Below are 26,907 nucleotides of genomic sequence, written 5' to 3'. Positions count from 1 at the left end.
TGGGGCGAGGAGGTAAAGAAACATTTGAAGGGTATTTTAGTAAAAAAAAAGTCAACATATCACTGGTGTTAATTTGTTATTGCTACTTGCCGGAGTACAAGTGTGTAGGTTCTCGTGGTATACTACCCTGAAGATAGAATTGGGCCACGTGTGCAGATAACCGGCCCGATCTGATTTGGAAAGTAAAGATCACAAGTTCCAACTTCGTGGATTTCCTCCACACACACTGAGGAACTCAACACGGTCAAAACCTCTCTCACGTCTTGGTCCTTGGAACGCCAGGTCTCCAATCGATTTATCTAGCTTTTAATTTGTGGTTTCTCTGGCGTCTCCTCAGTTCTGGTCTACAAAGATTATTAGCGGGCAAAGAAAAATCACAAATCTTGGTTACCTTATCTCATTAAGCATATCTCTCTGCGCACGACTTTCCGCAGACAAACTAATGCCGTCGAGCTATCTGGAACTGGGTTGAACACAGTCTCCTTGATTGCAATCTAGAGCACCAAAGTTCGAATTCATGTATCCCACCAAGTCCACCAAATTTGATGGTATAAAGGAATCAATGGCTTTTCGCCAAGGTTTTAAGGTAAGCTTCTTTACTAAAATCAGTCTGTGCCTCTCCATTCATTGCTAATTTCTGGTTTTGTTCCTTTGCTGCTATTTCCTTTTTCTGATGTAAGGAAATATCCAAAGACAGCCCCGATCATACCTTTTTTCTGGTGTTTATCTTCAAATTTCAAACAAACATCATAAGGAATTTAATTCCAAATCTGTACTCTCCTAAAGAAGCTTCAATTGTTGGTTGCTGAGTAAGAATATGTTTCAGTTCACTTTGGTTAGGGAGGGGGGCACGGAGGTGGGGAACCAACCATGCCATCGGTTCCTATAGGCCACAGGCACATCACAGAGGGAACCTAAGGTCGGACATTTCTTGAGTTTCAAAACATAGATAGAACCTGATAACCAAACTGAAACCTTTTCTCTTGAATTGCTCAAGAATTGAAAATTTTAAGACTTATGTGTGAACTGGGAACTCACCTTTAGCCCCATTATTCCATTACTTTTTGTCTAGACATTGAATTTAACGAGAAAATTTTGTAATCCCTAAATGAGGTTAACACACTAGTGAATTTTAAAATCCAAGAGTCCTTCCAAAATATAGGATCAAAAGGATTGATACCCCTCTCTAACTTGAAATTTCTAATTAGAGGTAAGTGAGAGAGTGTGAAGTGGGGTATAATCACATAACCTTCCATCCAACATCTATTTATCTTCCAAAAAACAAATTCTAGCAGCAATACTCTATTGAAATGCAGTCCTTGCCACAAACATGTCATGGAATTCCAAAATATTATGCCAAACTGAAACCCTGTGAGAGCCCCTCACCCTAATGGTGTCCCACCCTCCACTTGACCCTCCATATTGAATCACTTCTTTCTAGGTGGAAAGTTCCTCATTGCCGCATCTCCATAACTAATTGGCTAGAAAACCTTTGTTACCTTCCTCCGTCCGCACTCCCAGAACCCGTGACCTTTTTGCTTTGCAAACAAATTTCCTCTTCACAAGATTAAATATAGATCTGTTTTTGGCCCATCCTATCGGAAGTTTCTTATGATAATTTCCATTCATTTTGCTACCGATGCCAGTGCTAACGGAACTGACATCAAGTATAACGTAATGCTATCCAGAGTTTCTTACGAGGTCCTTTATCCCATGCTTCTTTACTAAATCACCTGTCAAGGACCTTATTCTTACGCTTGTTTGACATTCTGCATTTCAATTGCTAATGGTGACCTTTAGTGCAAATGGAACTTCTTAATGTTCACATTAGATAATTTTTAATCACGTAGTAAATGGTTTTCAAGTCTTAATATTCTACAAAAGCCTAGCTTATCAGGTTAGAATCTGTGGTATACTAACAATACTGTATACCTTACCCTACCCCCTCTCCCTCCCCAGGGATGGATTTACGTGATGTGTATAAACGTGTGATCACATATCTTTTTAGACCAAAAAAAAAACTCGACAAATTCTGATCTCCAACACGTGGTTATTAACTTGCAGGGACACACTGGTGTATATAATATTAACCCGATAAGTGCGCACCCTTATGAATTTTCAAGTATGAATGGGCGTTCGTTTCATGTTTGGTCTTCCCATAATCGGCAAATCAGTTCTCTATTATGCACTGTACATCGCAGAATGAGCCCTTTTACAGGAAAAGGCACTGCAGTCATTCCGTCATCAATTCCTACTGTTCTTTGTAGAAGAGGTTATTCTGTTTACAGTTATGAACAGTCATGCAGGGGAAGAATCAGTACATATGCTGCACTTGATGTTGCTAGTGCTGTTGATGTTATTAATGATCTAGGCATGGACACTTTGACATTTTTAGCTGTGACTGTTATGGTTGTTCCTGCATTCAAGATCATCAGAGCTAGCCCTGTAAGTCTAATTTTTACTCTTTAAGAATTTTATTATTCTTATTGTTATTAAATTGTTGCTGTTGTTCCTGTTACTATTTTCCTACGAACTTCTTAGCTCCTCCTCCACTGTCTCCCTCCCCCTCTCTACTTAACTGCCAGTGCTTACGTTATTTATCTCTATCTGTGAGTTTTGCCTGTGTCTCTATATGTGTTTTTGTTGCGAGTCCTATTAAGAAATTCTTCACTATGCTTCTCAAATATAACTCGAGTTTCTTTCTTGGTTTCAGATACTTGGTTTCTTTTTCGCGGGGGTTGTACTCAACCAGTTTGGCTTGTTTAGAAATCTCACAGATGTTAAGGTTCTATCTGAATGGGGAATTCTTTTCTTGGTGAGCTCAATTATTTTTTATCTATTAAGATCTGATATTTTGGAGGTTTGGTATCCTTTCTATCTTCTTATCCTTTTTGTTCCTTTCAATTCAATATCAGTGACACCTCCACTTCTAATTAAATCCCCAAATCATATCATATGCTTTTTGCAACAACAACTCAGCCTTATCCCAACTTAATGGGGTTAGCTCCATTAAGTTGGGATAAGGCTGAGTTTGTTGTTGTTGTGAAAAATAATGCTGTTGGTGAGGAGCACTTTCTACCGAAAAACAGAAATTCATTCCTCCACATTCCTTTTGCATGATGATATAGACTCATTTTCTAGTTTCTTCCATAACAAAGAACGTATCCATATTTGACCAATCTGCTATCCTGTATATGAATTCTGTGGGTCCTGTAGGACATACTTTTTCATTGCTAAGAAATTCATTATTTCTGACTGACCGTTATCATGGTCTTTTGCAGCTATTCGAAATGGGTTTAGAGCTTTCACTAGCACGGTTAAAAGCTCTTTCAAAGTTTGCATTTGGCATGGGATTGACTCAGGTTTACTGTTAGAAGAGACTGAACCTCAATTGAATGTATTGTGTATTGCTTGTGCATGTGGGTGCATATCTCAATTTCTGGTCCTGCATGCTTGTGTGTGTGAGGGAATAACCATTCACTTCAGTCATAGAAGAAAATGCTTCCATTTCCTGTTTGTACTCTTAACTATGTGATAAACATGCAGTTCTTTATCTGATAGCGCTGGTGCCCATCATATTGTTTCTTCTCCATGAGATAAACCATAAGAATCTTCTATAGCGTAATCATTTAGTGGGTTGCCCCAGGAAGTACGTTCTAAAAGGATTTCTAGCTAGGATAGAGTAAGTTGTTTGGTTCGTGTGTTTATTCAGGAGCAGACTCCTTTAGTCCTTTTATTACCTCAACCCAAGAGATTGAGGAATCAGTATCGTAACGGCCGTATTGGCCAAGTTAACTTGGGATTGGCTGTGACCGATTCAGCCAGTAATACCTATTCCACCGATCTTCCTGATTATTCCCTTATGAATTGGGTAAATATTTGTTGTACCGGCTGAGCTAACTCGGGATTGGCCGACACCGAAACCATTCCAGGTTCTGATCCCTAAATCTTTTCCTCAACCAGTCCTTAGAAAACACATTTGATGGGTATGTCCCCCCCCCCCCCCAAAAAAAAAAAAAAAAAAAAAGGATTAGTTTATCTTAATGAGGCCTCCTATTCTGATTAGGTTTATAGCTGAACCCAGAGTTGAATAATCCCTTAACTGCATTTTATTTGTATTTGCTCATAACATATGGCTACTATGCATCCTGCATGGGTTTTTTTTTTGTCTGTGTGGTTGCTCTGAATTCTGTTTCTAAAATTTGGTATAAATGCTGCACAATCGTCTAATGTAATGCCATCTCTACTTCTTGAAGGTTGTCCTATCTACTCTCGCTTTCACAGCGTTTGAGCTTCCACCAAATGGGGCTATTGGAACAAGAATTTTGGAGTTCCTTTTCCACTCAAGGTCCGATCTGGTATGAGCATCATAATATCTTTTTTCACTTGCTGTACTCTTGATAGATTGTAGTGTGCTATCTTGCCACTGATGTGGTCATTGGACTTTGAGATGTGCTTGCACAGTTTATACAACTGTGGATATTGCTAGGCATGTCATACGATGAGAATGGCAAAAGTGATGATTCATTAGTACTTTTACCAATGTAGGAATGGAATACCCAAAATCTTCAGGCTTCACCAATTGTAATATGTTTTAAGAGGCATGAATTCCTTTCTGAGCATGAACTCTTGGGTAATCAGTGCTTGGGCTGTCTAAAAAGAGGCCTCATTCATATCTGAACCCAGAGCATGAATTGTTGTACCGGCTGTCTTTTCTTCTTGGCAATGAATTTTTTATTCACCCAAAAAAAACTTGGGAACCAGGCATCTTGTGTTTCAAACTTTCAATATGTGATTCGATATGGATACTTCTAGTTCTCTGGCTTCACTAATTTTAATTTGAAGTGTTGTTACATAAATTTGCGGTGTAAATGTGTTAGACCATATCAAATATGTTATTAGAAGATGTTAAGATGAATCAAAACAGCCAATGCTAGAATTCTTTAGTTTGATGGTTTGGGTATCTGGGGTTTTTTGTTTGGAAGGGGCCAGGGAGCACCACGCCAAAGTTATTTCACCTAAGTCGCAGCCTTCAAAATGATAGAAGATACATCCTTTTTACAAAATTCCTTGCTACTTGCTATGTTGATTTGAAATCTATTGATTAGTATCATTATTTGAGGGAAGAGATCCATGCTTAGTTAATCTTGTGAAATTTGGTACTATAATCTCCCATCAGACTTCTAGCTACTTTTAACTATATCCTTTTCAACATCTTGTATATAACTAATGCAGGTCAACATTAGAAGTATTGATGAAGCTGTGGTGATTGGTGCTGCTCTCTCATTGTCATCTTCAGCTTTTGTTCTTCAGGTATGCACTTTTTAGATATATAGATTTTACCAGTAGTACAAATAGGATTGCCAGGTGTTTGAAAGGTAAAGAATTCAAGATGCATTATCCCAACTAACCGGGGTCATCTACATGAGCCCTTGCACTTGGCAGCCACTTGTTTGATTTGAATTTCTTTGGTCTTGTTGATGCTTGGAGAACTTTCAGTTTTTGCTAGTTGACTTTTTACCCTGGCTGTCATATGAAAATTGTCAAACATTGAGGGTTGGTACTTTTCCCTACTTATAGAGCAAAATAGTAGAAATATGTATTTGTATGATTGGTATTCAAATAATAAACTTAAAAATACCAATAGAAGTTTTAAATGCTCCATCATAACTTTCATACACTTAACAAATTTCATAACAACAGTCTGTTTGTAGTCTTGACTATCTTTTCCATGGACCTTGCCTTCTCATTCTGACTCTTCAATCTTTAAGTTGTAGAGAACACATTAAGCCAAAGGATCAGTATCATCCACTTCAGTAACAAATTATTCATACGGATGGTATCATTTGCTAAATTCATTTTCTACAGGCAGTTGCTACAGTTTCTTTTTTGAATTCTGATAATTGGAACTGAATTTTTGTTGCCCGAGTGTAAATGATTGGTTTTTGAGTTTTTGTGTTCAAGTTGAGTGGGTGTTGTAGTATATCCTAGGGAGAAAAGAAGAGTTGTACTTTTTGGAAGCTGCAAATGGTGCCTTTAGTCTGAAAAGAATAATAAGAAAGGAATTACATACACCTCCCTAGGGAGGTAAAAGATAAAAAAGGAAAATTGCAATATAAGGCAACTAGACGACAATCTAGTTCCTAAAAGTACCCTTATTACATATACTCTAACAGTATTTTCCATCTTGAGGGTTAGAAATATATATTGTAGGGGGCAATTTATAATTAAAGTTTTTCTACCCAAAAAAAAATTATAATTAAAGTTTATTGACAAGGGATTATGGGCATATAGTCATGTTAGGGATGCTACTTGTAATTACGGATTTTTTATATATGTGTTAGCAGTTGATTAGGGTATTTTGAATCCTATCAATCTGCGCCCTTTTGTCCCTTATTTTCTTTTTTTCTTCCTTCTTTCTTTCTCTTCTCTTTTGCCCTAATTGCTGTTGAAAATTGTTCTGATCTAGTAATATCAAACATGCGTGCTGCTGCTCTTATCCTCAACTCTCTTTTTTTTGTTGGGGGGGGGGGGAGGGGAGGGAGAGAGGTTATATTGTTGGGGACAGGAAGAGAACGAAATCGAGGAAGTTCTCTTAAAAGGTGATTTGGGGCCCACTGGGAATCAATCCATAAATCAGCCACCAGTGTTGGTTTTGCCATTGTTTTGGCGTCTAGATCCGAAATTGATCCCTCTAGACAGTACCAGGCCGCAGAGCATTGAAAAATAGTAGCTCTCTAACAAACTGCTTTCTTAACTAACACAATTAATGAATACTCAACCTGTTGCTGTTGGGACTTTTTCCAGAGGTGAAAAACATTTAAACAGACACTAACAACTTAGATATGAGATTAAATAATAATTTTGACAGACATGAATCAACCTTGGTACTGCATAGGACAATTACGCAGCATCCTGTAGAAATTGGGGTAGGTGGTGATTGTTTAATGAAATACATAAAATCTGTATTTTAAGTAACTAATGTAATTATTTTCTTTGTATTCACTTTAATAAAGTTTATGTATGCCAAATTAATAATCAATTGAATTGAATTATCCCTGCGATGATCCTTTTAGTTGGAATTATGTTTCTAATAGGAATGTGTCTGATAAACTGTCCTTATCAAGTTTTCTGTATAGCTCCTTGCAGAGAAAGGCGAGCTCGCAACAAGATTGGGCTCCGCAACTTTGGGAATACTTCTGCTACAGGTTCTTTTCATTATGTATATCTGTTAAGCTACTTTCTTTTATTCTTCCTATATTAATTTAAAAAGATGCCATCATATTTTCTTCTATTTTCCTTTTGAATTTGGATAGGGTCAATCATGCGAAGTGCTCATCAAAAGGTATCAAGTCAATAACCTTTTTGGATCCCTACTGGTTGATATTTGCAGGACATAGCTGTTGTCCCTCTCTTAGTCGTGCTTCCAGTGCTAGAGAGTCAGGTATGTGAAAAGTCTTGGTACTGGTTTGACCGTTTAATGTACTGAAATGTTAACATAAAGCTAAATTTTCATATTGGCAAAGAATTAATTACTATGTTTTATAATATCAAAAAAATTTAACAGGCTATTCAGCTGTTGAGAAGGTCAGGTCACAATTTGACAGTATTGCTGGTTCCAATAACATCTAAGTTAACATTATCCATTGGTCATAGTGATAACTCAACTCTCTATGTGCTTAGGTTGGTGAAAAATGAAAGTCTAAAAACGGACTAGATTTGCATACGTCACCTCTCAACCTTGGTATAGAGAAGAACACTTCTTTTCAAAACTACATGGTCCCTCTCAAGTCTCAACACTATACTCCTCAAGTTCTTATCTTGTCGCTCCGGTAGGAACTTTTTCTTTTGTCATTCTTGAGGGGCCCACACTCTCTCTCCTCCGTAAAACCCCTCATTACGAATTGCCAAAAATATGGAGGGTTTTACGGAGGAGAGAGTGTGTGGGCCCCTCATTTATGTGAGAGGCCGTGCCAAAGAATTTGCACATGGGCGGCTGTGGATATTTTGCCCTGAAAAATAAACGTTGATTTTAAGGTTACAATAACTTATTTGCACAAGTTCTGGCTGGCACAACCGCATAACACTTGCATGAGTAGCGGGGAATCTTTTTCTCTCTTTCCTCCCTTTTTACTAGACCATGTAATTTTTATATCAAGCATTTTTTTTTTTAATCCTTTTCCTGATGTTTCTATATTCGATTTCTGATGTTTGTATATCATCTAAGACATTGGAATAAAATTGTATTGGCAAAAATGTGGTGGGATGGATGTCCCAGGCTTGGGACAATGTCCGACTTGTATTAAACCATTGTGACAGATGAAGTGGCAAATTCCAACTTTTGAATAGATAGAGTCCCCAGGGTAGCCACATGTCAACTTTAGTGGTTCAACTCAACCTCATGGACCACCTTGTATTTGACTTTCCCCATGTATTTTGAGCAGTCATCTGTTTAGTCTCCACCTCCAACTTTATGACCATTTTTTACATTTTAATGCCACGTGCATGACTCTAAAAGGGATACAGGTAGATAGGGGTGATGGAGCCCACCTGTTCATCAAATTTGAGTGCCAGCAAGCTGCTGAGCAGCAGCAACGAGTGGACCGTTGTGCCAGGCCTGGTGCACTGGCCATTTTGGTTCTACTTCCCAATATTATTTCATCTCAGTTGGTTTCTTGTTATGTATTTTCCCCGACAGTCAGCTGTATCCTTCTTGAGTTTATTGCTTGTTATGTATTTTCCCCGACAGTCAGTTGTATGCTTCTTGAGTTAATTTGCTTCTAATGTTCATCAACAAATTTTTGTAACAACAGAATGTAATCCTGTATTTTCTTTCTCTACACTTTTGTAGAATCTTATTGAGGAAAGCATTTGGCCAATGCTTGCTACAGAAAGTTTAAAGGCTTTGGGTGGTCTTGGTCTACTTTCTCTTGGAGGAAAATACCTCATTAGGCGTATCTTTGAGGTTAGTATCAGATTCTTCTACATAACTGAAACCTGCTTGCAATTCACAATTTTAGAGCCCTACAAGAAAGAAATTAAGGGTAAATTCAAAATACAGGTTGTTGCAGAAACAAGAAGCTCAGAAGCCTTTGTTGCTCTCTGTCTACTAACAGTTGCTGGGACTTCCCTTCTGACCCAAAAATTGGGCTTCAGTGACACGGTTTGTTGTATTTCTTCAAGGTTGAAGAATGATAAATATGGTATATTAATTCTTAGGTTACATGGTTTGATGAATTTGTCATCATTGTACAGCTTGGAGCATTTCTGGCCGGGGCACTTCTAGCAGAGACAAATTTTCGGACGCAGATTGAAGCTGATATAAGGCCCTTTAGAGGACTATTTCTTGGCTTATTTTTTGTTACCACAGGAGCATCTATCGACATGCAGGTACAATCTTATCATATCATGTCTCATTGTCCCTTTTGTATACTTGTACTTTGTGGGTTGTTGGCGCATGCTTTTTTAATGTGAAACCTTGGCTTAACATTGTAGAAAATATCTGAACACAGATATATTATGAATTTCTGAATCCATGTGATAAGTGTTACTGATGCATTTGTCTACATGATTCTCCTTCTCTCTGCTCAATATTTGCAAATTGTTCATTCTACAATTGCCACAGTGGTTGCTGGAGTGCGACATTGATGGGTTGGGCTTGTTACGAGACGGAACTTTCCCAATGCTAAGACAATTACTGCAAATTGTAGCCCTACACCACCCAAGCTATGGAGATTCTTACTTAGTCGTAGCTCAATTTTGGGTTCCTAAACATTATTCCAACTAGAAATTCGGATGGATCAACAAACTTTTTTGCACATAAATTTGTTGATCCATCCAAGGTCATAGAATTTTAAATGCAATTGACAATATTACAATAAGTCATTTTGATGCATTCAGATTCGATGATGGGGCGTCATTCTTTTTACACTTCCTTGTATGCTAAAATTGATGGTGTCTATTTTTGGTGTTTGGCAAAAGTGTAAAATAGATAAGCTATTGCAGATTCTTGTTTAAAAGAACATATAGAAAGCACTCATATGTGGCAGAGTTTTTCCTTTTAGCTTGCTGCCTGTGTAATCTTTTATACAATTCATCTTTTTTTTCCTTCTATGCAGCTCCTTTTCCGAGAGTGGCCAAATGTACTTTCACTCTTGGCAGGTTTAATTGCTATCAAGACACTCATAATAACAGCAATAGGTCCCCGTGTTGGACTAAGTCTTCAAGAAAGTGTACGGATAGGATTCCTTCTTTCCCAAGGCGGCGAGTTTGGGTTTGTAGTATTTTCTCTCGCAAACAGGTCGGTTGCTAATAAGCTGTTAACGTAATTAGTATAAATCTGTTGTCTGCGCATATATTTCTAGTTCCTTATGTGCTTTATGATGTTCTTCACAAGCAGGCTTGGAGTTCTACCACTTGAGCTGAACAAACTGCTAATAATTGTCGTGGTGTTGTCAATGGCATTGACACCCTTGCTGAATGAAATTGGAAGGAAGGCAGCTGGTTTCATTGATGAGAAGTTTGATGCAGGGGATGTATGCACATAGACTCTACACCTGACAGTTATAGAGTGGAAGAGTAACACTAATCGCTGAACATTGTAGAAGAAAGTTGATTCAGTGGTTAGGATCAACATAACTAGCCAGTTCTGGCTAAGTTGGTTTTTTTAATGTGGGGCATTCCTGTTGGTGGGGTTCCACCTGTTGGTCTTGGGGACTGCTATCTTAGTCTTAGATCCTATTAGAAGGATTCCTAGGATATCCTCTTTTCATAATTTATTTAGTGACTTTTGACTCACAGTAGTGTAACCTATTGGTTGCGGGTTCAAAACTTGGAAACAGCCTCTCCTGCGAAGCAGGGGGTAAGGCTGCGTACATTTGCCCCTCCCAGACCCTGCAGTAGCAGGAGCCTTGTGCACTGGGATGTTCCCTTTTTTTTTTTTTTTAAAAAAACTTTTGACTCGCAGTAGTGTAACCTGAGATATTTCAAATTGTCACAGAAAGTTGCTGAGATGATCAACTTCGATGCCAGTGAACCAGTGGTCATTCTTGGATTTGGACAAATGGGTCAGGTAGAGAAATTACCATTTCTGGTGTACTCTTCTCGGCTACATTATGCTTATGTTCAAGGTGCTTACGTTTTCCTTCAGGTCCTTGCCAACTTCTTGTCCACTCCATTGGCCTCAGGAACAGATGGTGCTCTTGTGGGTTGGCCTTACGTAGCTTTTGATGTAAATCTTGCAGTTGTAAAGGTTGGTGTGGAAAACTCCCCTTCCTCTCCATCTTAATTCCTTTTATAGAAATACATTAATCGGGAAGAGTTGGGTGAAAGGTAGATTCCCAATTCGACATCTGTCTGACATGATTGTTTTTTGGATCGTTTGGATATTCTCTTCAGAAACTTTTGTGGGTGGAACACCTCCAATTGTAGCTTCCCCCACTGCTGCATATTTGCCATGTGTATGGATCAAGTGGGGAGAATGGATTCTTACATTGTGATTTTCCTTCTTGTGGACATTCTCTGCCCTGCTTAGCTACCCATAGATGCCATCTTTGATGCAGTACTCCTGGCTGAACACATTGGATACTGATCGAAGTTACAAAACAGTCCATTTTCTGAATTTGGCGATGTTGAACACCCTAGTAAAAAGGGCATACCCAGTGCACGAGGCTCCTGCCACTGCATGGTCTGGGGAGGGTCATAATGTACAGAGTCTTACCCCTGCTTTCGCAGAGAGGCTGTTTCCAGACTCGAACCCATGACCACTTGGTCACAATGGAGCAACCTTACTGTGCACCAAGGCCCGCCTTCGTTAGACAGATACTAATATTTGTAGAAAACTTGATTTTTCATTAGTTCTTGTTTTGGCTGCCTGAAGTGCTGTGTCAAACACATTGTGTCGGTGTATTCACATCATGTAAATACTTCTGTGCCCCTCAAGTTTGCTGTCACTTGTATGATAGAAACAACTTAGCCTGCTATTGTTCCTTGCTAACCACTTACCTACCCTATCTTCCTTGCTTACCACTTAGCTATGTAGACTTTTTGAAGTTTGAGACCCCAAAACCATGTACTGCCTAGTTATTTGCATTATGTTAGCATATCTGTCAATCATGTCTTCATATATTGTTGAGAGTATATTGATGGCCTGAAATCCATGTCCGTTCTCTACTGGGTGGGACTGTTCCTATGGACCAGTACCGATGGTGGTTTAGTCCCAATCAATATCCTTGGTAGCATAGGTTTGACAATAAATTGGCAGGACAAGCTTGAAAATTTGTCCAGCGTTTTGATTTTTAATTATGGACCCTCTGGCTATCATGTAACTATGTGTCCTTCCCTTACCTTGTTTACCTTGTTGACTTACGATAGCCAACTATTGACTTTGCCAACTCTTTTCTAGCTACTGGTGCTGACTGCAAGATTTGACTAATTTAATTAATTTTATTTCTTCATTCTCAAGCAGGCTGCTAAGAAACTTGGCTTTTCAATCCTATATGGTGATGGATCACGCCCAGCAGTTCTCCAATCTGCCGGTATTTCTTCTCCAAAAGCTGTCATGGTTATGTACACCGGGAAGAAAAGGACAGTTGAGGCTGTTCAAAGGATTCGGCTTGCCTTTCCTGCGGTGATTTTTCATTTCTTTACCTGCTTTATCTTTTCCAAGGCTGATACTGAAGCAAACAATAGTATTTTGAAATTTTCATGAAGAAATTTAGAAGTGGAGAAGTTATTAATTTTAAATTTCAGTTATGTTATTAGTTTATAAAATACAGTTCAATAACTCCAGTATTTCTCTGATTTATTGCGGAAATTCGACTTTGTTAACAGATACCCATATATGCTAGAGCTCAAGACTTGTCGCACCTCTTAGATCTGAAGAGATCAGGTGCAACAGATGCTATTCTTGAAAATGCTGAGGTACCATCAACTCAACTATACTTTTCCTTTGCTTCTTGTGGCAGGGAAACTCGTCAATGCTTTCTATGCACCCTGACTGATCCTTTTGTTTCTGCAGACTAGTTTACAGCTTGGCTCAAAGCTTTTGAAAGGACTGGGTGTCATGTCTGATGATGTAGCCTTTTTGAGTCAGCTTGTTCGAGACTCTATGGAGCTTCAAGCTCAAGATGCACAGAACAGGGCTGATGACCGAGAGGTCCGAGACTATGATGTTATGAAGCCATTGCAGGTACTTCTACAATATTATGGAACGGATGTCAAGCAAGCTAGTTGCCTAGACTGTGATGACAGTCTTACAAACTGCTTCTGTCCATGTGGTAGACATACATGGAGGTGTGGTATCATCATCTCATGTTTTCCCACTTAGAGACCCTACTGCTGTAAATTCTCCTACGTATGATCGTAACCACCTGAAAGTAAAGGGGTTCCCCCCTCCCCCAATTGTTACGAGTTATGACATTACATGAATGGGCTGTCGGCATGGGAAATTTCTTATGGGTATCAACAGATGATAACTCTCTCTTATGCCCACATGAACTGGTGTGCTCAAGTGGTACTTGTCCAAGTGTGTGCTAGGGGGGCAAATCATTATCATCATCGAATGGTTTTTCCTACGATGTTAGGGTTAGCTCCATGAATTTGGTTTGCTTTTCTAGTCATATAACAGGCTCAAAATTTCTCTCTTCAAAACCTTTACAATTTTCCAAACCTATGCCCTCTTCCAGCCTTTCCCTTGTCCTCCTATGGTCGGCTATTCCTATTGTGGAGGTATTTTGCTTCATTGTCTGACATTCTGCTCCATAAGTGATTGGTTTCCATAGACGGTATCGCTGATTTGGTTTCAATATTTTCTTGGTTGTCAATTTCATCCATCCTGCTTTAACTTTGCGGAAAATATATCTTCTAGTTCTGCCCACCCCTTATATCTCTTTTGGATTATGCATCCAATTTAGAAACGGCTGCTTTTCTTTCATATCTTGATCATCAACTGTTTACTTTTCTTTTATATTATGATTATTAATCTTGATTAATGCATTATCTCTGTTCATTTCCTTGCTAATATCTCACTTGATAGAATTTGAAAACAACACTCCAACTACTAATTAGAGACTGGTTCTTTTTTATGGATCAGATAAGGGTTGCTGACTTGATAGAGGCGCAGTCTCCCATTTCTTTTTCTCCAGTTTCTCCTGAAGAACAATCCATAAATTTAGACCAGCAGGAGACAGCTCCCATCTCAAGTTTCAAAAATAACCAAGAATCTGATATCCAGAAAGTAGATGGCCAGTCTGGATATGAATGTTCGATCCAATCTCAAGACATGGATGGCAATGGAATTTTGTATTGTGAGTTGGAAACAGTGGACACTTTCCAAGCTAGAAATGTGGATTCCGAAGATGAGAAAGATACAGTAGACTGTACAAGACCTTGTATAACCACAGGCAATGGACCCTGATTTTTAAAAAAATATTCATTCTTCTCTTTTAGTGTTATAAGAAATGATAATTTCTCTAATGCCTTGTACTTCTAGATAAATGATTATTTTTATCAAGCCCTGCTTCCTCCAACTGTTTGTTTGGGAATAACCCAATTAAGAATTGGTTGGACTTTTGAATGGTTTGATTTTCAGCAATTAAGATCTCCCTCTTAGTGTCACTGTCGAAGGAGTAAAAAACAATCTCTAATCAAACTAACGAAGTTCAAAAAAATCCAGAAAATGCAGGAAGACATGAAGCATACAAATTCTCACATACTGTCTTCCTATATTAGTAATTATGATGTTTCTTGTGACTGTTGTCCTATTCAGACTTAGATATCATGAGCTTCATATGCTTTTGAGACTCAGATACCATGAGCTTCATAAGCAGAATTCGCAGAGACAAATGTTATTACAGCAGTAGATGCAGAAGCTGCTTTACTACCTTATTCATCGACTAACATGAAAGACTTATGGAAGATGCTGGAGGCACAGAGAGGCTCAGGATGAATTGTTAGGGTTTGGGGTTTAAGCACAAGGTTGCTTAAAGCATTACACCCTGAGTATCTAGTTTGGAATACCCAGACTGCTGTCTCCAGCTAGTATATATAGGAAAACTAGGGTTTAGGTCAGATGGGCTAATTACTAGATTGCCCCTCACAGCCTGGGCATTAATACAAGTAGGATTATATTAGAACATATAAAGGGATATTACATAAATACCCTTACAATCTCCTCCTATGTTCTACATATATCCATTACACATGTATACGAACCATTGTTCAATCAGTAATTGAATCAATATAAATTGAATATCAATAATCCAATAAATCAAATAAGAAATAAGTAAACTTCAAGAAATAAAACTAAGGTTTTAGATCAAAACTAAACCCAACAATAAATCCGAAGTTCCACATGCAAGTGGCTAAACCAAAAGAAATAATCAAAAGGAAAAGTCCTTGCAATCCATGTGACTTTACTCATCAAGTAAGTCATCCTCATCGAGATCTAGATTCAACCGTTCTCCTCCATCTTCGCCATTCTCTGTAATTTGTCAAATATGAATTTCATAAGATATTATGAATTCAATCATTTGCACAATAGTATCTAGTTCAACAATAAGAACTTAGTACATTTCATATATGGCTGAAGGTAAATCAAAAAACAATAAGCATCATCATCAAGTTTCTTTACAAGAACTCAATCCTATATAGTCTCTATCATAAGGACCATACCATGTTTCCATTTGGAATACTGTATTCGTCATATCAGTCATAGATTTATGTTGTATCATCAAATTTGGAATGGTACACCATACTATGAAAGACATGTCATCAAATTTGGAATGACATAAAGACTAGCACAATATCATTGAAACATATCAGACATTTTTCATATTCCTTTGTGGAATAACAAAGTAAGGAGACTTCACATGAAAATTTGCTACACCATCAAGTTTGGAATGGTTTCACAAACCCCCATACTTAGTAACCTAACTAAGTTATCTGAAACATGTAAACTGTCCCAACTGCTTACCAAGGCTAGATGAGATTCGAATAATTCAAAATAATATTGGGTTAGGTTAAGACCTGACTAAATGGTCTTTAACCCCATCTCCCCTGTAGTTTTGAATGTTCGATCTTTGTTCAATCCCTTTGTAAGGGCATCTGCCGTATTATCCTTCGATCTCACATCAATCAAAGTGATAATCCCTTGTTCTGTTCTATAATTCAGCATGACCTGTTTCAGCCTGATGTGTCTCCTCTTACCATTAAAGAGTGAGTTATTCACAATCGTCTTTGTTGCTTGATTATCACAGAATATAAATATAGAGTTTAACTTAAAACTCCTCAATGGAATATCCATGATCAGATCCTTTATCCACTCTGCTTCATCTCCTGAAAGCTAGAGCATAAAGTTTCGATTCCATAGATGACAGAGCAATACTAGTCTGTCTTTTGGATTTCCATGCTACAGCTCCTCCTCCTAGTGTAAATACATAACCACTGGTGGATCTGCTGTCTCCCAAATCTGAGCACCAAGATGCATCAGAATATCCTTTCAAAGTTGGAGGATGTCCATTATAACATAAAGCATAACCTTGAGAACCCTTAAGGTATCTCATCAGCCTCGATAGGGCATCCCAATGCTCTTTTCCAGGATTACTAGTGAAACGACTTAGCATGCCTACCGTAAAGGCTATGTCTGGCCTAGTGCAACTCATTGCATACATGAGACTACCAATCAGTTTAGAATAATCTAACTGATTCACGGTGTCACCTGTGTTAGGTTTCAACCATTTGTTGTAGTCATAGGGTGTCTCAATCGGTTTAAAATCACTGTATCCCCAACTAGAAAGTAGCTTCTCAATGTAATGAGTCTGACTAAGGGTGATCCCTTGCTCACTGAAGCTTACTCTCATTCCAAGAATGGTGTCTACCACACCAAGATCTTTCATGTCGAATTCTTTGGATAAGGTTTCTTTAATGTCACTCACTACAGAGAAATCAGAACCTAGAATCAACATGTCGTCTACATACAAGCAAATAATCGCGACCTTGTTTGACTCAGACAAAAAATAAAGGCACTTATCCGAGTTGCTGGTTTGAAAACCAAGGCTCTTTACTGTCTTGTCAAACTTCTCATGCCACAATTTAGGTGCTTGTTTAAGACCATAGAGAGATTTGTTTAATTTACAAACTCTTTTTTCAGAACCTTCCATGACAAACCCTTCAGGTTGGTTCATGTAGATTTCTTCTGTTAGGTCTCCATTAAGGAAAGCCGTTTTTACATCCATTTGATGCACAACATAGTGCTCAATAGATGCTATGGTAAGAAGAATCATTCTTGTTGCCAAATGGCAGACCGGGGAGTAGATGTCAAAATAATCTATCCCTCTCACCTGTTTATAGCCCTTAGCTACTAATCGTGCTTTATACCTGGCTATAGACCCATCCGGATTAAGTTTCTTCTTCAGTACCCACTTACACCCTATTGTCTTGGCCCCTCTAGGCAGATCAACAAGGTGCTAGATCTCATTCTGCAGTAAAGAGCTCATTTCCTCATCAATGGCTTCTTTCCATAACAGTGAGTCCCTAGATCTCATCGCTTTCTTATAGGTGGATAGATCAGCCTCTAAATGGTAGGTCACAAAATCCTCACCAAAATTCTTGGGTACTCGATCTCTAGTAGATACTCTTCTAGATTCTGATTCAAGGAGCATTGTGGGAGTAGTGTCAGAAACAATTGGTTCAGATTCCAAAGGTGATTCTGTAACCACTTCAGTCAAACCAGGTAAGGTCAGGCCTTTATCTCTAAGGAATTTATCCTCAAAGAATATAGCATCCCTAGATTCTATCACCACATTGGTTGATAGATCCAAAAATCGGTCTGCAGCACTGTCTTCTGCACAACCTAGATATACACAAGTATTTATTCTAGTTCCCACCTTAGGTCTCCTAGGGTCTTGTATCCTAACATAAGCTACACAGCCCCAAACCTTAAGAGTGTCATATCTACAGGGATGATTATGCCATAGTTCATAAGGTGTAGAAGTCAGTTTTGAATGTGGTAGTCTATTTAGAATGTGATTTGCAGTCAACACTGCTTCTCCCCAATAGCAAGAGGGCATGCCAGCTGTCAATAACATGGAGTTTAACATCTCTGTTAACGTCCTGTTCTTTCTTTCAGCTATGCCATTTGATTGAGGTGAGTAAGGAACAGTAGTTTCAAGGATTATGCCTGCAGAGGCACAGAATTCCTTGAACTCTGTCAATTTGTATTCTCCTCCCCTATCACTTCTAAATCTTTTAATTTTCAAGTTCAACTGATTTTCTACCATATTCTTGAAAATTTTAAATTTTTCAAAAGCTTCATCTTTAGATTTTAACAGGTATAAATGACAATATCTAGAAAAATCGTCTATAAATGTTATCAAATACTTCCGACCTCCTCTAGTTGTGTAGCTTTTAAAGTCACAAATGTCAGAATGTCAGAATGTATAAGTTCCAGAAGTTGAGTGCTCCTAGAAACCGGTCTGAACGGTTTTCTAGTTATTTTAGTTTGAGTACACACTTCACATCTGTTAAATCTAATTGAAGTGTCTAATGGTAAATTATGAGTTTTAGCTAGTTTGAGTATTTTCCTATAGTTCACATGTCCTAGCCTACAATGTAGTATTTTGGGATCAAGTGAATTATGGTTAACCTGGTTTATTGTCTCATTAGCTAAACTCAACCTAAACATACCATTCAAATTATAAGCACATCCAAAATAGAAGGAGTTAACAGACAATGTTACTCTACCACTACTAAAAGTAATAGACATGCCAGCATCAAGCAAAATTCCAATGGAAATTAAATTCTTTTCAAAACCATGAAAGATTTTAACATTTTTCAAAGTTAATATTTTACCTGATGATAGAACCAGGTTCGCTGTCCCTTGTTGAGCCACTTCCACAACGTCTCCATTTACCTTGATGGCGATCTACGCTACTTGAACAACATCGGTGGCGGGTCCTTGCTATTGCAAACATGACAAGTCGCTCCAGAGTCTAACCACCAATCAAGAAGATGTACTTGGCCAACCCCTTACCCTTGCCAATCATGGCAACAAAGTTAGTAGGCTCAGTCTTGTCCACCAAAGATGTGAACTTCCTTCGTGGTGTGTCGGTGTTCCCTTTCTTAGGACCCCTACACTCGGATGCATAGTGACCCCACTTTCCACAGATTGCGGCACTTGCCCCTCTTTTTAAAATTAGTCTTTTTGGCCTCCAACTGTTGGGGTTCTTTCTTAGGTGGCTTGGACTGCCTAGGATATTTCTTGGGTTGTGAAACCAAATTGGTAGATGCCTGTTGTTGTTTCACCATCTCCAAGTTATTCCTGGCTCTGTTCTCATCTTCGATTCTAATGAACCGTTTGAGATCATCTAGCCCCACTTGTGTTTTCTTTCTGTGCATCTCATTTTTAAATGAATGCCAGGTAGAGGGTAACTTAAAGATAATTGCACCCACTAAGAATGCATCAACAACGGGGATGTTTTCTTGGTTCAATTTTGTTCTCAAGTTCTCAAAGTCTGTTACTTGTGAAAGTATCTCCTTATCTTCTTGAAACTTGAAGTCCATAAACTTGTCAACCAAGTGAGTTTTTGATAGGTCCTCCTCCTTTTTGAATTGGGCTTCTAGGTTTTCCCAAGTCTCTTTTGCGATCTCATATTTACTATAGGTCTCTGCCACCTATCGATCGACGAGTTCAATAGGTAGTCTTTGCAAAAGTCTTCATCACTTATCCATTGGGCTTGATCAGTGCGATAATCATAAAATTTATTTACTACGAGTGTAGAAAATATTGAGGTACTTCAGTCCAAACTGAGTCCTCCTTTTCCAAGAACTGAACTCAGAGCCACTAAAGCTTTCCAATTTGATCATCTCAATTGGAACAGCGTGTTTCTCCATATTTATGTGATTTGTTTATATGCCCAAGCAAAAGTTTAAATAAAAAAAAATTAAATGCTCAAGGAACAGTCACACCTGAGATGGAGAACCCTGGATTTAGATGACGGAGGAAAAGATCGCGACGGTGCAGCGGTATCGACACTTGTAACGTACACGCTAATGCAGGCTGCTGGTGCAGGTGTTGATTGCTTGCGGGTATTGGCAGCTCACAAGTACTGGCCGAACCCAAAAGCAAATAAAAAACTAAAGCCTCTTTTTTTTCAAAACAGCCAAAGCTTTGCTTGTTCCAACGTAATCTGATATGCCTCTCTTTTTTGTTTTTTTATTGCAAATCAGAATCAAATCAATTGCTTTTCAATTCAAAGCATTGATTGCTTTGACATTTTTTTTTTTTTTTTTTTTTCAATGATCAATCAAATCAAAGTGCTTTTTCTGTTCAACCACTTTTGATAGATTAATGGAACAAAGGCTTATCTCTGAAATCAGAAAACAAAAGGGCAAACTTCCGAATAAAGAAGCTTTGGATGTTCTCTCTGACAAACACAGAAGCACGATAACCAAAACTTTGAAGGTGCAAACGAAATTCGATTTCGGGAATCAATCGCGGCTTTCACTTCGCAATTAACACTTGACACGAAACCCTCGTGAATGATATGCCCGCGTTAAAACAATCAAAACCAGAGTTGTAGATCCGAAAATCTAAAACCGATCACAAAGGTCACCTTGCGGTGAATGATAAACGCCAATAAAACTAGGATTGCAAAACCGATCTTCCAACTGTAATTCGATCTCCAAAGTCGATTGACAGAAAATACCTAATGCTTTAAGATTGTTAGGGTTTAGGGTTTAAGCACAAGGTTGCTTAAAGCATTGCACCCTGAGTATCTAGTTTGGAATACCCAGACTGCTGCCTCCAGCTAGTATATATAGGAAAACTAGGGTTTAGGTCATATGGGCTAATTACTAGATTGCCCTTCACAGCCTGGGCATTAATACAAGTAGGATTATATTAGAACATATAAAGGGATATTACATAAATACCCTTACATGAATCCACTGTCTCAATCAGACCACCTTTATCAAACGCCGGTCCTAACCATTTTAGAACTTCGGCCACGCACAAGTGGCACAACCCAAACGAATCTGGAAGAAATAGCTATCTAGAAACCCAGGTTCTGAGCACCTTCTCCACCAAAGCTGGAAGCCCGTCCTTTGCATCCGGTTTATATGGTGGCTAGTACAATAATCTGTGAAGTGGTGAGAATTTAACTTATGCACGTAATAACTTATAAAAACGTAGTCCATTTATACAGCTCAGTTTGGAGTATGAGTGGATACTCTTAAGACTCTAGAGGATGAAATGCCCTTATTACTTGAACCAATTGAGGTTGTCTTAATCATTCTTTGATCTCACCCAGCACAGAAAATGATACCGAGAATGATTTTATGGTGCTGCCAGGAATTGGTACGCATAGCACCCTCTCTCTCTCTCTCTCTCTCATCGATATATGTCGCATCTTTAAGGTACCGATACGATACCTAACAAAAATTGGTATTAATACTTATAAGAAACCTCATCCTTTATATATAATTAGTTGAATGTACTTTGTTCTTCTTTTTGTACACGATATATATTATTTATATTATTTTATATTTTAAAACTGTAGTTTGCATGTATATATCATAAGCAGTTTCATGTCTCTTGACCATTTCCATACGTATCTAACGTATCCTGTCTCTCCAATAAGATACAATATGTCTCTGAAAATCATCCTTTCGATAGGATAGCTGATACCGATAGGGGTTTAATTGTATACAATTTTTGGGTTCCACTTAATAGAAAATATAGGGACCATAAAGGAAGCAATCATTCACATGCAAATGCATGCATGGCCATATGTTGGGGGCAGGATAGAGATACAGAGAGGATTGGGGATGGGAGATCATGGATAGAGGAAGCGAGTTTAGATTAGGGAAATATAATGAATGTAGAAGTAGGAAGGGAGAGAGATAAAACGACGAAGGAGAGAGTGTCTTAATAAAAAGGTAGAAACTTTATATGAGACGGCTTATCTGTTGTGTTGATGTGGTGGGGGAGTGTATCGAACTGCAATATACTTTTTAAGATATTGATATAGGTTGAGATGTGCCACTTGACACTCTCCTAAAGTCAGTATTTGCCCCCTTTAGTGCAACCGGGTTTGATTGCAAAATTGGTTTAAAGATACAACAACCTTTGGTTTTTGACAGCAAACGTACACTTGTCTAACACGCCCCTTCGAGTACTTCGAAGCTATGCTAAGGCCACACTTGATGCAATGCAAATGATAAAGCACATTCTGTATATTGTAATAAATTGGGCAGCATCACATTTTGTAGTAAAAGAGAGAGAGAGAGATAGTAAAAAATGATCAAAATGTAACTTAAGCCTAAAACCATACTAACTTTGAACAAAAAATAACAACCCAAAACCGGGCCAACTTTGAACCAAAATAATATATATTAATACACATCATCGCAACTCGCCTCTCATCGCTACGATATGACTCGGATCGACTTGATGAGCGCACATATGCCTCTATTCGTTTTCTTCCGCTTCAAATGTGGAACTAAACATTCCACACAAAAAATCTATTGCGTAAAAGCAAATCTCATGTAATAGAAAAAACAAGTCTTATGAGAGGGAAATGAAATATATAAAAGAAAAGGAGTCATTTTTATGAAACTTTATTTTATTAAATATATTTAGTACAATAGAGAGATCCTAAAGAAAGTGAGAGAGAACTTAGACGGGGAGGGGCGATCATGGTGAGATAGACAACAAGTTTTTTGAAATATTACTTAATAGGTTTTCATGTATGAAACATAATATATGATGAAAGTGTAATCACACAAAACACACACCAATCCCAAAAGATTAACCGACTTTTAGGAGAAACATAATAAATGACGGTTTGATTGTTTGAAGAATATAAATGACATAATGAAGAATCTTTTTGTCAAGTGATACCAAACAATCGTGATGTAATTCAAACCTGGGAGAGTGTTTCGTATCTAGGAGTGTAGCCTACGCCTGACGAAAACACCCAATGATTGCTTCCAGAAATGAATCATTTCATGGGGTAGAGAGGTCATTTCATGGGAGGGGAAAAGATAGGCATAGGGGAGCGAGAGCGTAGGTATGCTCCCAAACAAAAATCTTTTCCTCCCAAACTTTAATATATAAAGGAAAAGGTTCTCAAGCCTTCGGGACAGGGTACATTAGTACTTCTATGTCTCTCTCTCTCCTCTTAGCATGAAATGACCTCACTATTTTCCTATGTTTGATATTGTTTTGTCACACTTCATAGTTGCACTCCCTTGTGCTGTTTGCACAAATAACCCTCTCCCTTAAGAAATGAGGGAAAAGTATCTCCATGCAATTGACGTGAGGATGGTTTCTCATACCCTCTCATATTGTTACCATATGGACTTCACACTAACATTAATTATTCTCTATGACCATGTGGGTTCCCCATTGATAAAACTGATTTCCTATGCCGTGATTGATGTAGCATGAGAAATCCTTCCCCCTCCCCCCCCCCCCCCCCCAAACACACACCACCCCCCCAACACACACACACACACACGCACACACAAAAGTGGTTGGAAAACCTTCCCTAAAGAAATAATGTGATGTGATATGATTTGGTTGTAGACATATAGGCATTTGGGTGTGCCTTTGCAATTTTCTACTGAGAGCGTTCCCCATGCTGCCAATGTTGACGAATCTCCCACTCTACACCAGTGACAATACACCGGACAATATCATCAATAAATGGCCCACAATAGTAAGCGATGAGAGAGAGAGAGAAAATAAAAAAAGGGTCATGCTCCATGTCGGCATACTTTAAAGGGTAAATCTGTTCGGTAAGGATCAATACGGAATTACGGACTGATCCGGATCAACATCAGATTGATATCAGCCGAGACCGATACCGATCCTAATACTGAATCCCTGCTACATATTATCCCGTTGGACCCGGCCCATCCCATCCCAGCCCATCGGAGCAAACCCAACCAGGTTACAACCCATTTGGTCACATGCCCAGCGCCGAATAGCGATATCCGTTACCACTGGTGTCTCTAGTTCCCGACGATTGCATACGGCGCACTTTAGCAGAGGTGACGATCTTACGGACACAATGCCGTATTGAATTTCCCTCCGGTACTCTTCCCCATTAAAAAGAAAGTGAAACCCTTGGCTTCGAGCCTCGATATTGAAATTTTAATATTTCTGAAGTCCGAACTCGAAACTTCAGAGTCCAAACATTTGTGTTTGCCCCACGAAGAGGGCGTCGTTCAGTAGTAGATAAGGATTGACAGTCCAGGGTTCTTCAGAATTTTTAGCAGGAGGGCCACCGAGGAAAGACTTCCAAAACCCTAAAAATTTGATATCGGAAGTACATGTAATCCCTTATTTGAGAGTTTATCATATTCGACGGGGGTAGACATGGCCGGAGCTTCTCGAGAGCAAGCACTCTCCCTTATTGCTGCCGTGAAGAACCATGGTGATTTGGCGGTTAAACTATCTTCTTTGAAACAGGCGAAAGAGATTCTGTTATCTGTCGAGCCGTCTTTTGCAGCGGAGATCTTCCCTTACCTCTCCGAGATTCGGACGTCGCCCGAAAGTTTGGTTAGGAAATCTCTCGTCGAGTAAGTTCGCCAGTCTCAATTTTGTCCCTTTTATTTTACAGATACTTTTTACTTCATGATGCGAATTCATGATTTTCCGCACGGTCTCCTTTGTGTGTCACTTCAATCTTGGTTATCCCCTTCTTCTGCTTAAGCCTTAGGGCTGCTTGCCAGCTATCTATACCGAATTATTCATACTCAATTGCTTGAATTCACTAATAGAGAAGGGCCTGCTGGGTGAGATAGGGGGGGGGGTGTTACATGATTCCTCTTGCGGAGGAAGGCTGCTACTTGAAGAGTTCAAAACCGAAGGTCGCCTTGACGATTGATGAAAATCTTGAACTTGATTTCAATATATCTTTGAGTTGCAGAAAAAATATTTATAATAATTGAACAGAAAGCTCTAGCTTTAGTTGCCTGCTTAGAGTCATATATGGAGGCACTTTTGGTACTTGTATTAGAGTTTAAACTTCGCAAATTAGATAAAGGTTCAAACTCTTACTAGCCATTGGAATTGGGAGAAACAACACGCCATTCTTGTGCTGATGAGAGGTGCTCTCTGATCCAGTTTTAACCGATGACAATGGCTTTTGGACTCTTTAAGGGTTAATAACAGCCTAAAAGAAAACGAAACCATTGAGACTCTTGTGGGTCGTTGAAATGGCTGAAGGGTTGGAAGTAGAGAATTCTTGACGATGACAACTTATCAATTAGGTGGATGAGCACTGGGAAATGACCATAATGGTTAGTATTTTGCATATGATACCTGTTTTACTCCTGAAATTACAAATTCTGTGAAGAAAGAATTTTTCTAGTCTCAAATGATGCCTAAATATTTTGAAAATGTACAAAACACAAACTTTTTCCGTAGTAACATATATTACATCGATGCTCTATATGCGTATATTTAGAAGTTTTGTGTTGAGTTATGTAAATTTATCTATATTTTATATATGTGTCAAAGTTTTAAATTTACTGATGCAGAAGCCGAAACCATGATTTAATTGGCTGCTCTTTGATTTTCGTTGGAGCCTTTTTACTTTTCTTATGATAGGGTTAAAACATTCTTTTTATATTTATTTTCTTAAGTTCTCCCTCCACGATTTTAGAGGGACAGGTGTTTTTTTTATTTTATTTGTTTAAGCTTATACTCCTATTTAGAGTATGAGTCTATTATGTTTTATGTTTGTGATTAGGATTCAGATTAGGAATTCCCACTCCTAATCTGACTAGGATTTGCTTTTAGATTGATTATTTGTAAGGCCTTTAGGCCCCCCCCCTTTTATTATAAATAGATATTTCGTGGGAGGCTCCCCCACCTATTATGTTTTAAAATTTACGTTTCTCTATGATGCTGCTATGACTGCCGGCTGTTGCTCTTCGAGAGTGTTCCTTGTGGGTAATATCAAGGATCCCCTTGTGAGTAATATCAAGGGCTAGGGCTGGAGGAATCCGGCGACTCCTTGCATCTCGCAGATCGGGAGGTCCATCTTCTCCTTCAATCAAGCTCTTCAAGGTTGCTGCCATTGAAGTTCTGCAATTCCAGTAAGTTTACAAATTTCTGCAACTGTATTCTTCCTTTCTTCCTCCATCTAACCTAATCGATTTCCCCAAACCCTAGTTTCTCTAATTACATTCCAGCATTCATCCCTCATCCATGTTCATCACAAATTAGACCATAGCCTCCCCATATCAGTTCCTCCACTCGACCCAACCAGCAGCCACAACTGTCCATTAAAAACCCTAATTCCCTCCCTCACCATTAAGACCTAAAACCCTCAAACCTATCTAGACCTAACCAGCCAGCCAAACCTCACCAAACTCCAACCGAATCACCTTCCCCACATCTGTGACACTCGGCCAGAAGCCCTTGACCTGTTTCCCCCTAGAAACCTTAAATCCCTTCATTCCTTTCATTCCCAAAACCCGAAACCCTAACCCTAGAATTCCAGAATTTTAATTTCTTATTCAATCCTAATTAAACCTTTACCATTAGCTTCCTAAAAACCTGCATGTCATTACTACATGAAGCCCCAACTCAAACCCCTAGTTTTAACCCTAATTCTGCCCTAACTTAGCCTATGCTGTCCCAATTGGCCAGCCCTAGTGTGTGACCCCATTCCCTGGCTCCTAGTGGGACTATTCCTACCTAGGACTACATTATTTACTTTTGCAGCTTTAAAGTAAGTCATGCCCAAACTTACTATGTGAATGGCTAACTATTAATGTAGTTCTAGATTGGTAGGAAGCCAACTAGAAGCCAGTAAACCAGGATCTGCTATGAACTGGATAATTCGGCTAGGTCAAAAAGATCTTATATTTTTCCAAAGCTGAGATATCTGT

At 38.7% G+C, this 26,907-nt stretch overlaps 2 protein-coding genes across 6 annotated transcripts in view; both read left to right on the top strand.

Annotated features, from left to right (window-relative positions):
* The first annotated feature begins 291 nt into the window (after nt 1–291).
* LOC122660158 (K(+) efflux antiporter 3, chloroplastic) lies at nt 292–14,528 on the top strand. Of its 4 annotated transcripts, none has more exons than XM_043855344.1 (19): nt 292–586; nt 2,065–2,445; nt 2,714–2,815; nt 3,282–3,362; nt 4,257–4,358; nt 5,236–5,313; nt 7,140–7,208; nt 7,394–7,444; nt 8,852–8,965; nt 9,062–9,163; nt 9,256–9,390; nt 10,119–10,300; nt 10,400–10,535; nt 11,000–11,071; nt 11,150–11,251; nt 12,467–12,628; nt 12,832–12,921; nt 13,019–13,285; nt 14,087–14,528. In XM_043855344.1, exons 1-19 carry the CDS (start codon nt 518–520, stop codon nt 14,414–14,416), a joined length of 2,625 nt encoding a protein of 874 aa, XP_043711279.1. In that variant the 5' UTR covers nt 292–517; the 3' UTR covers nt 14,417–14,528. The 4 variants fall into 4 exon arrangements, with proteins under 4 accessions (XP_043711279.1, XP_043711282.1, XP_043711281.1 ...); XM_043855347.1 differs by having other exon boundaries at nt 13,019–13,241; nt 14,093–14,321; XM_043855346.1 differs by having other exon boundaries at nt 13,019–13,274; nt 14,093–14,321.
* A 9,753-nt stretch (nt 14,529–24,281) lies between these two features.
* LOC122660348 overlaps nt 24,282–26,907 on the top strand; it is an 82,186-nt gene continuing 79,560 nt past the window's right edge. For both annotated transcript variants that reach the window (XM_043855611.1, XM_043855610.1), the window contains exon 1: nt 24,282–24,585. In XM_043855611.1, coding sequence (XP_043711546.1) covers nt 24,383–24,585 — 203 coding nt within the window. In that variant the 5' untranslated portion in view covers nt 24,282–24,382. The remainder of the gene's footprint in view (nt 24,586–26,907) is intronic.

This window comes from Telopea speciosissima, chromosome 4 (genome assembly GCF_018873765.1).
Source record: "Telopea speciosissima isolate NSW1024214 ecotype Mountain lineage chromosome 4, Tspe_v1, whole genome shotgun sequence".
NCBI lineage: Eukaryota > Viridiplantae > Streptophyta > Magnoliopsida > Proteales > Proteaceae > Telopea > Telopea speciosissima.
This window is presented reverse-complemented; position numbering and strand designations above follow the sequence as displayed.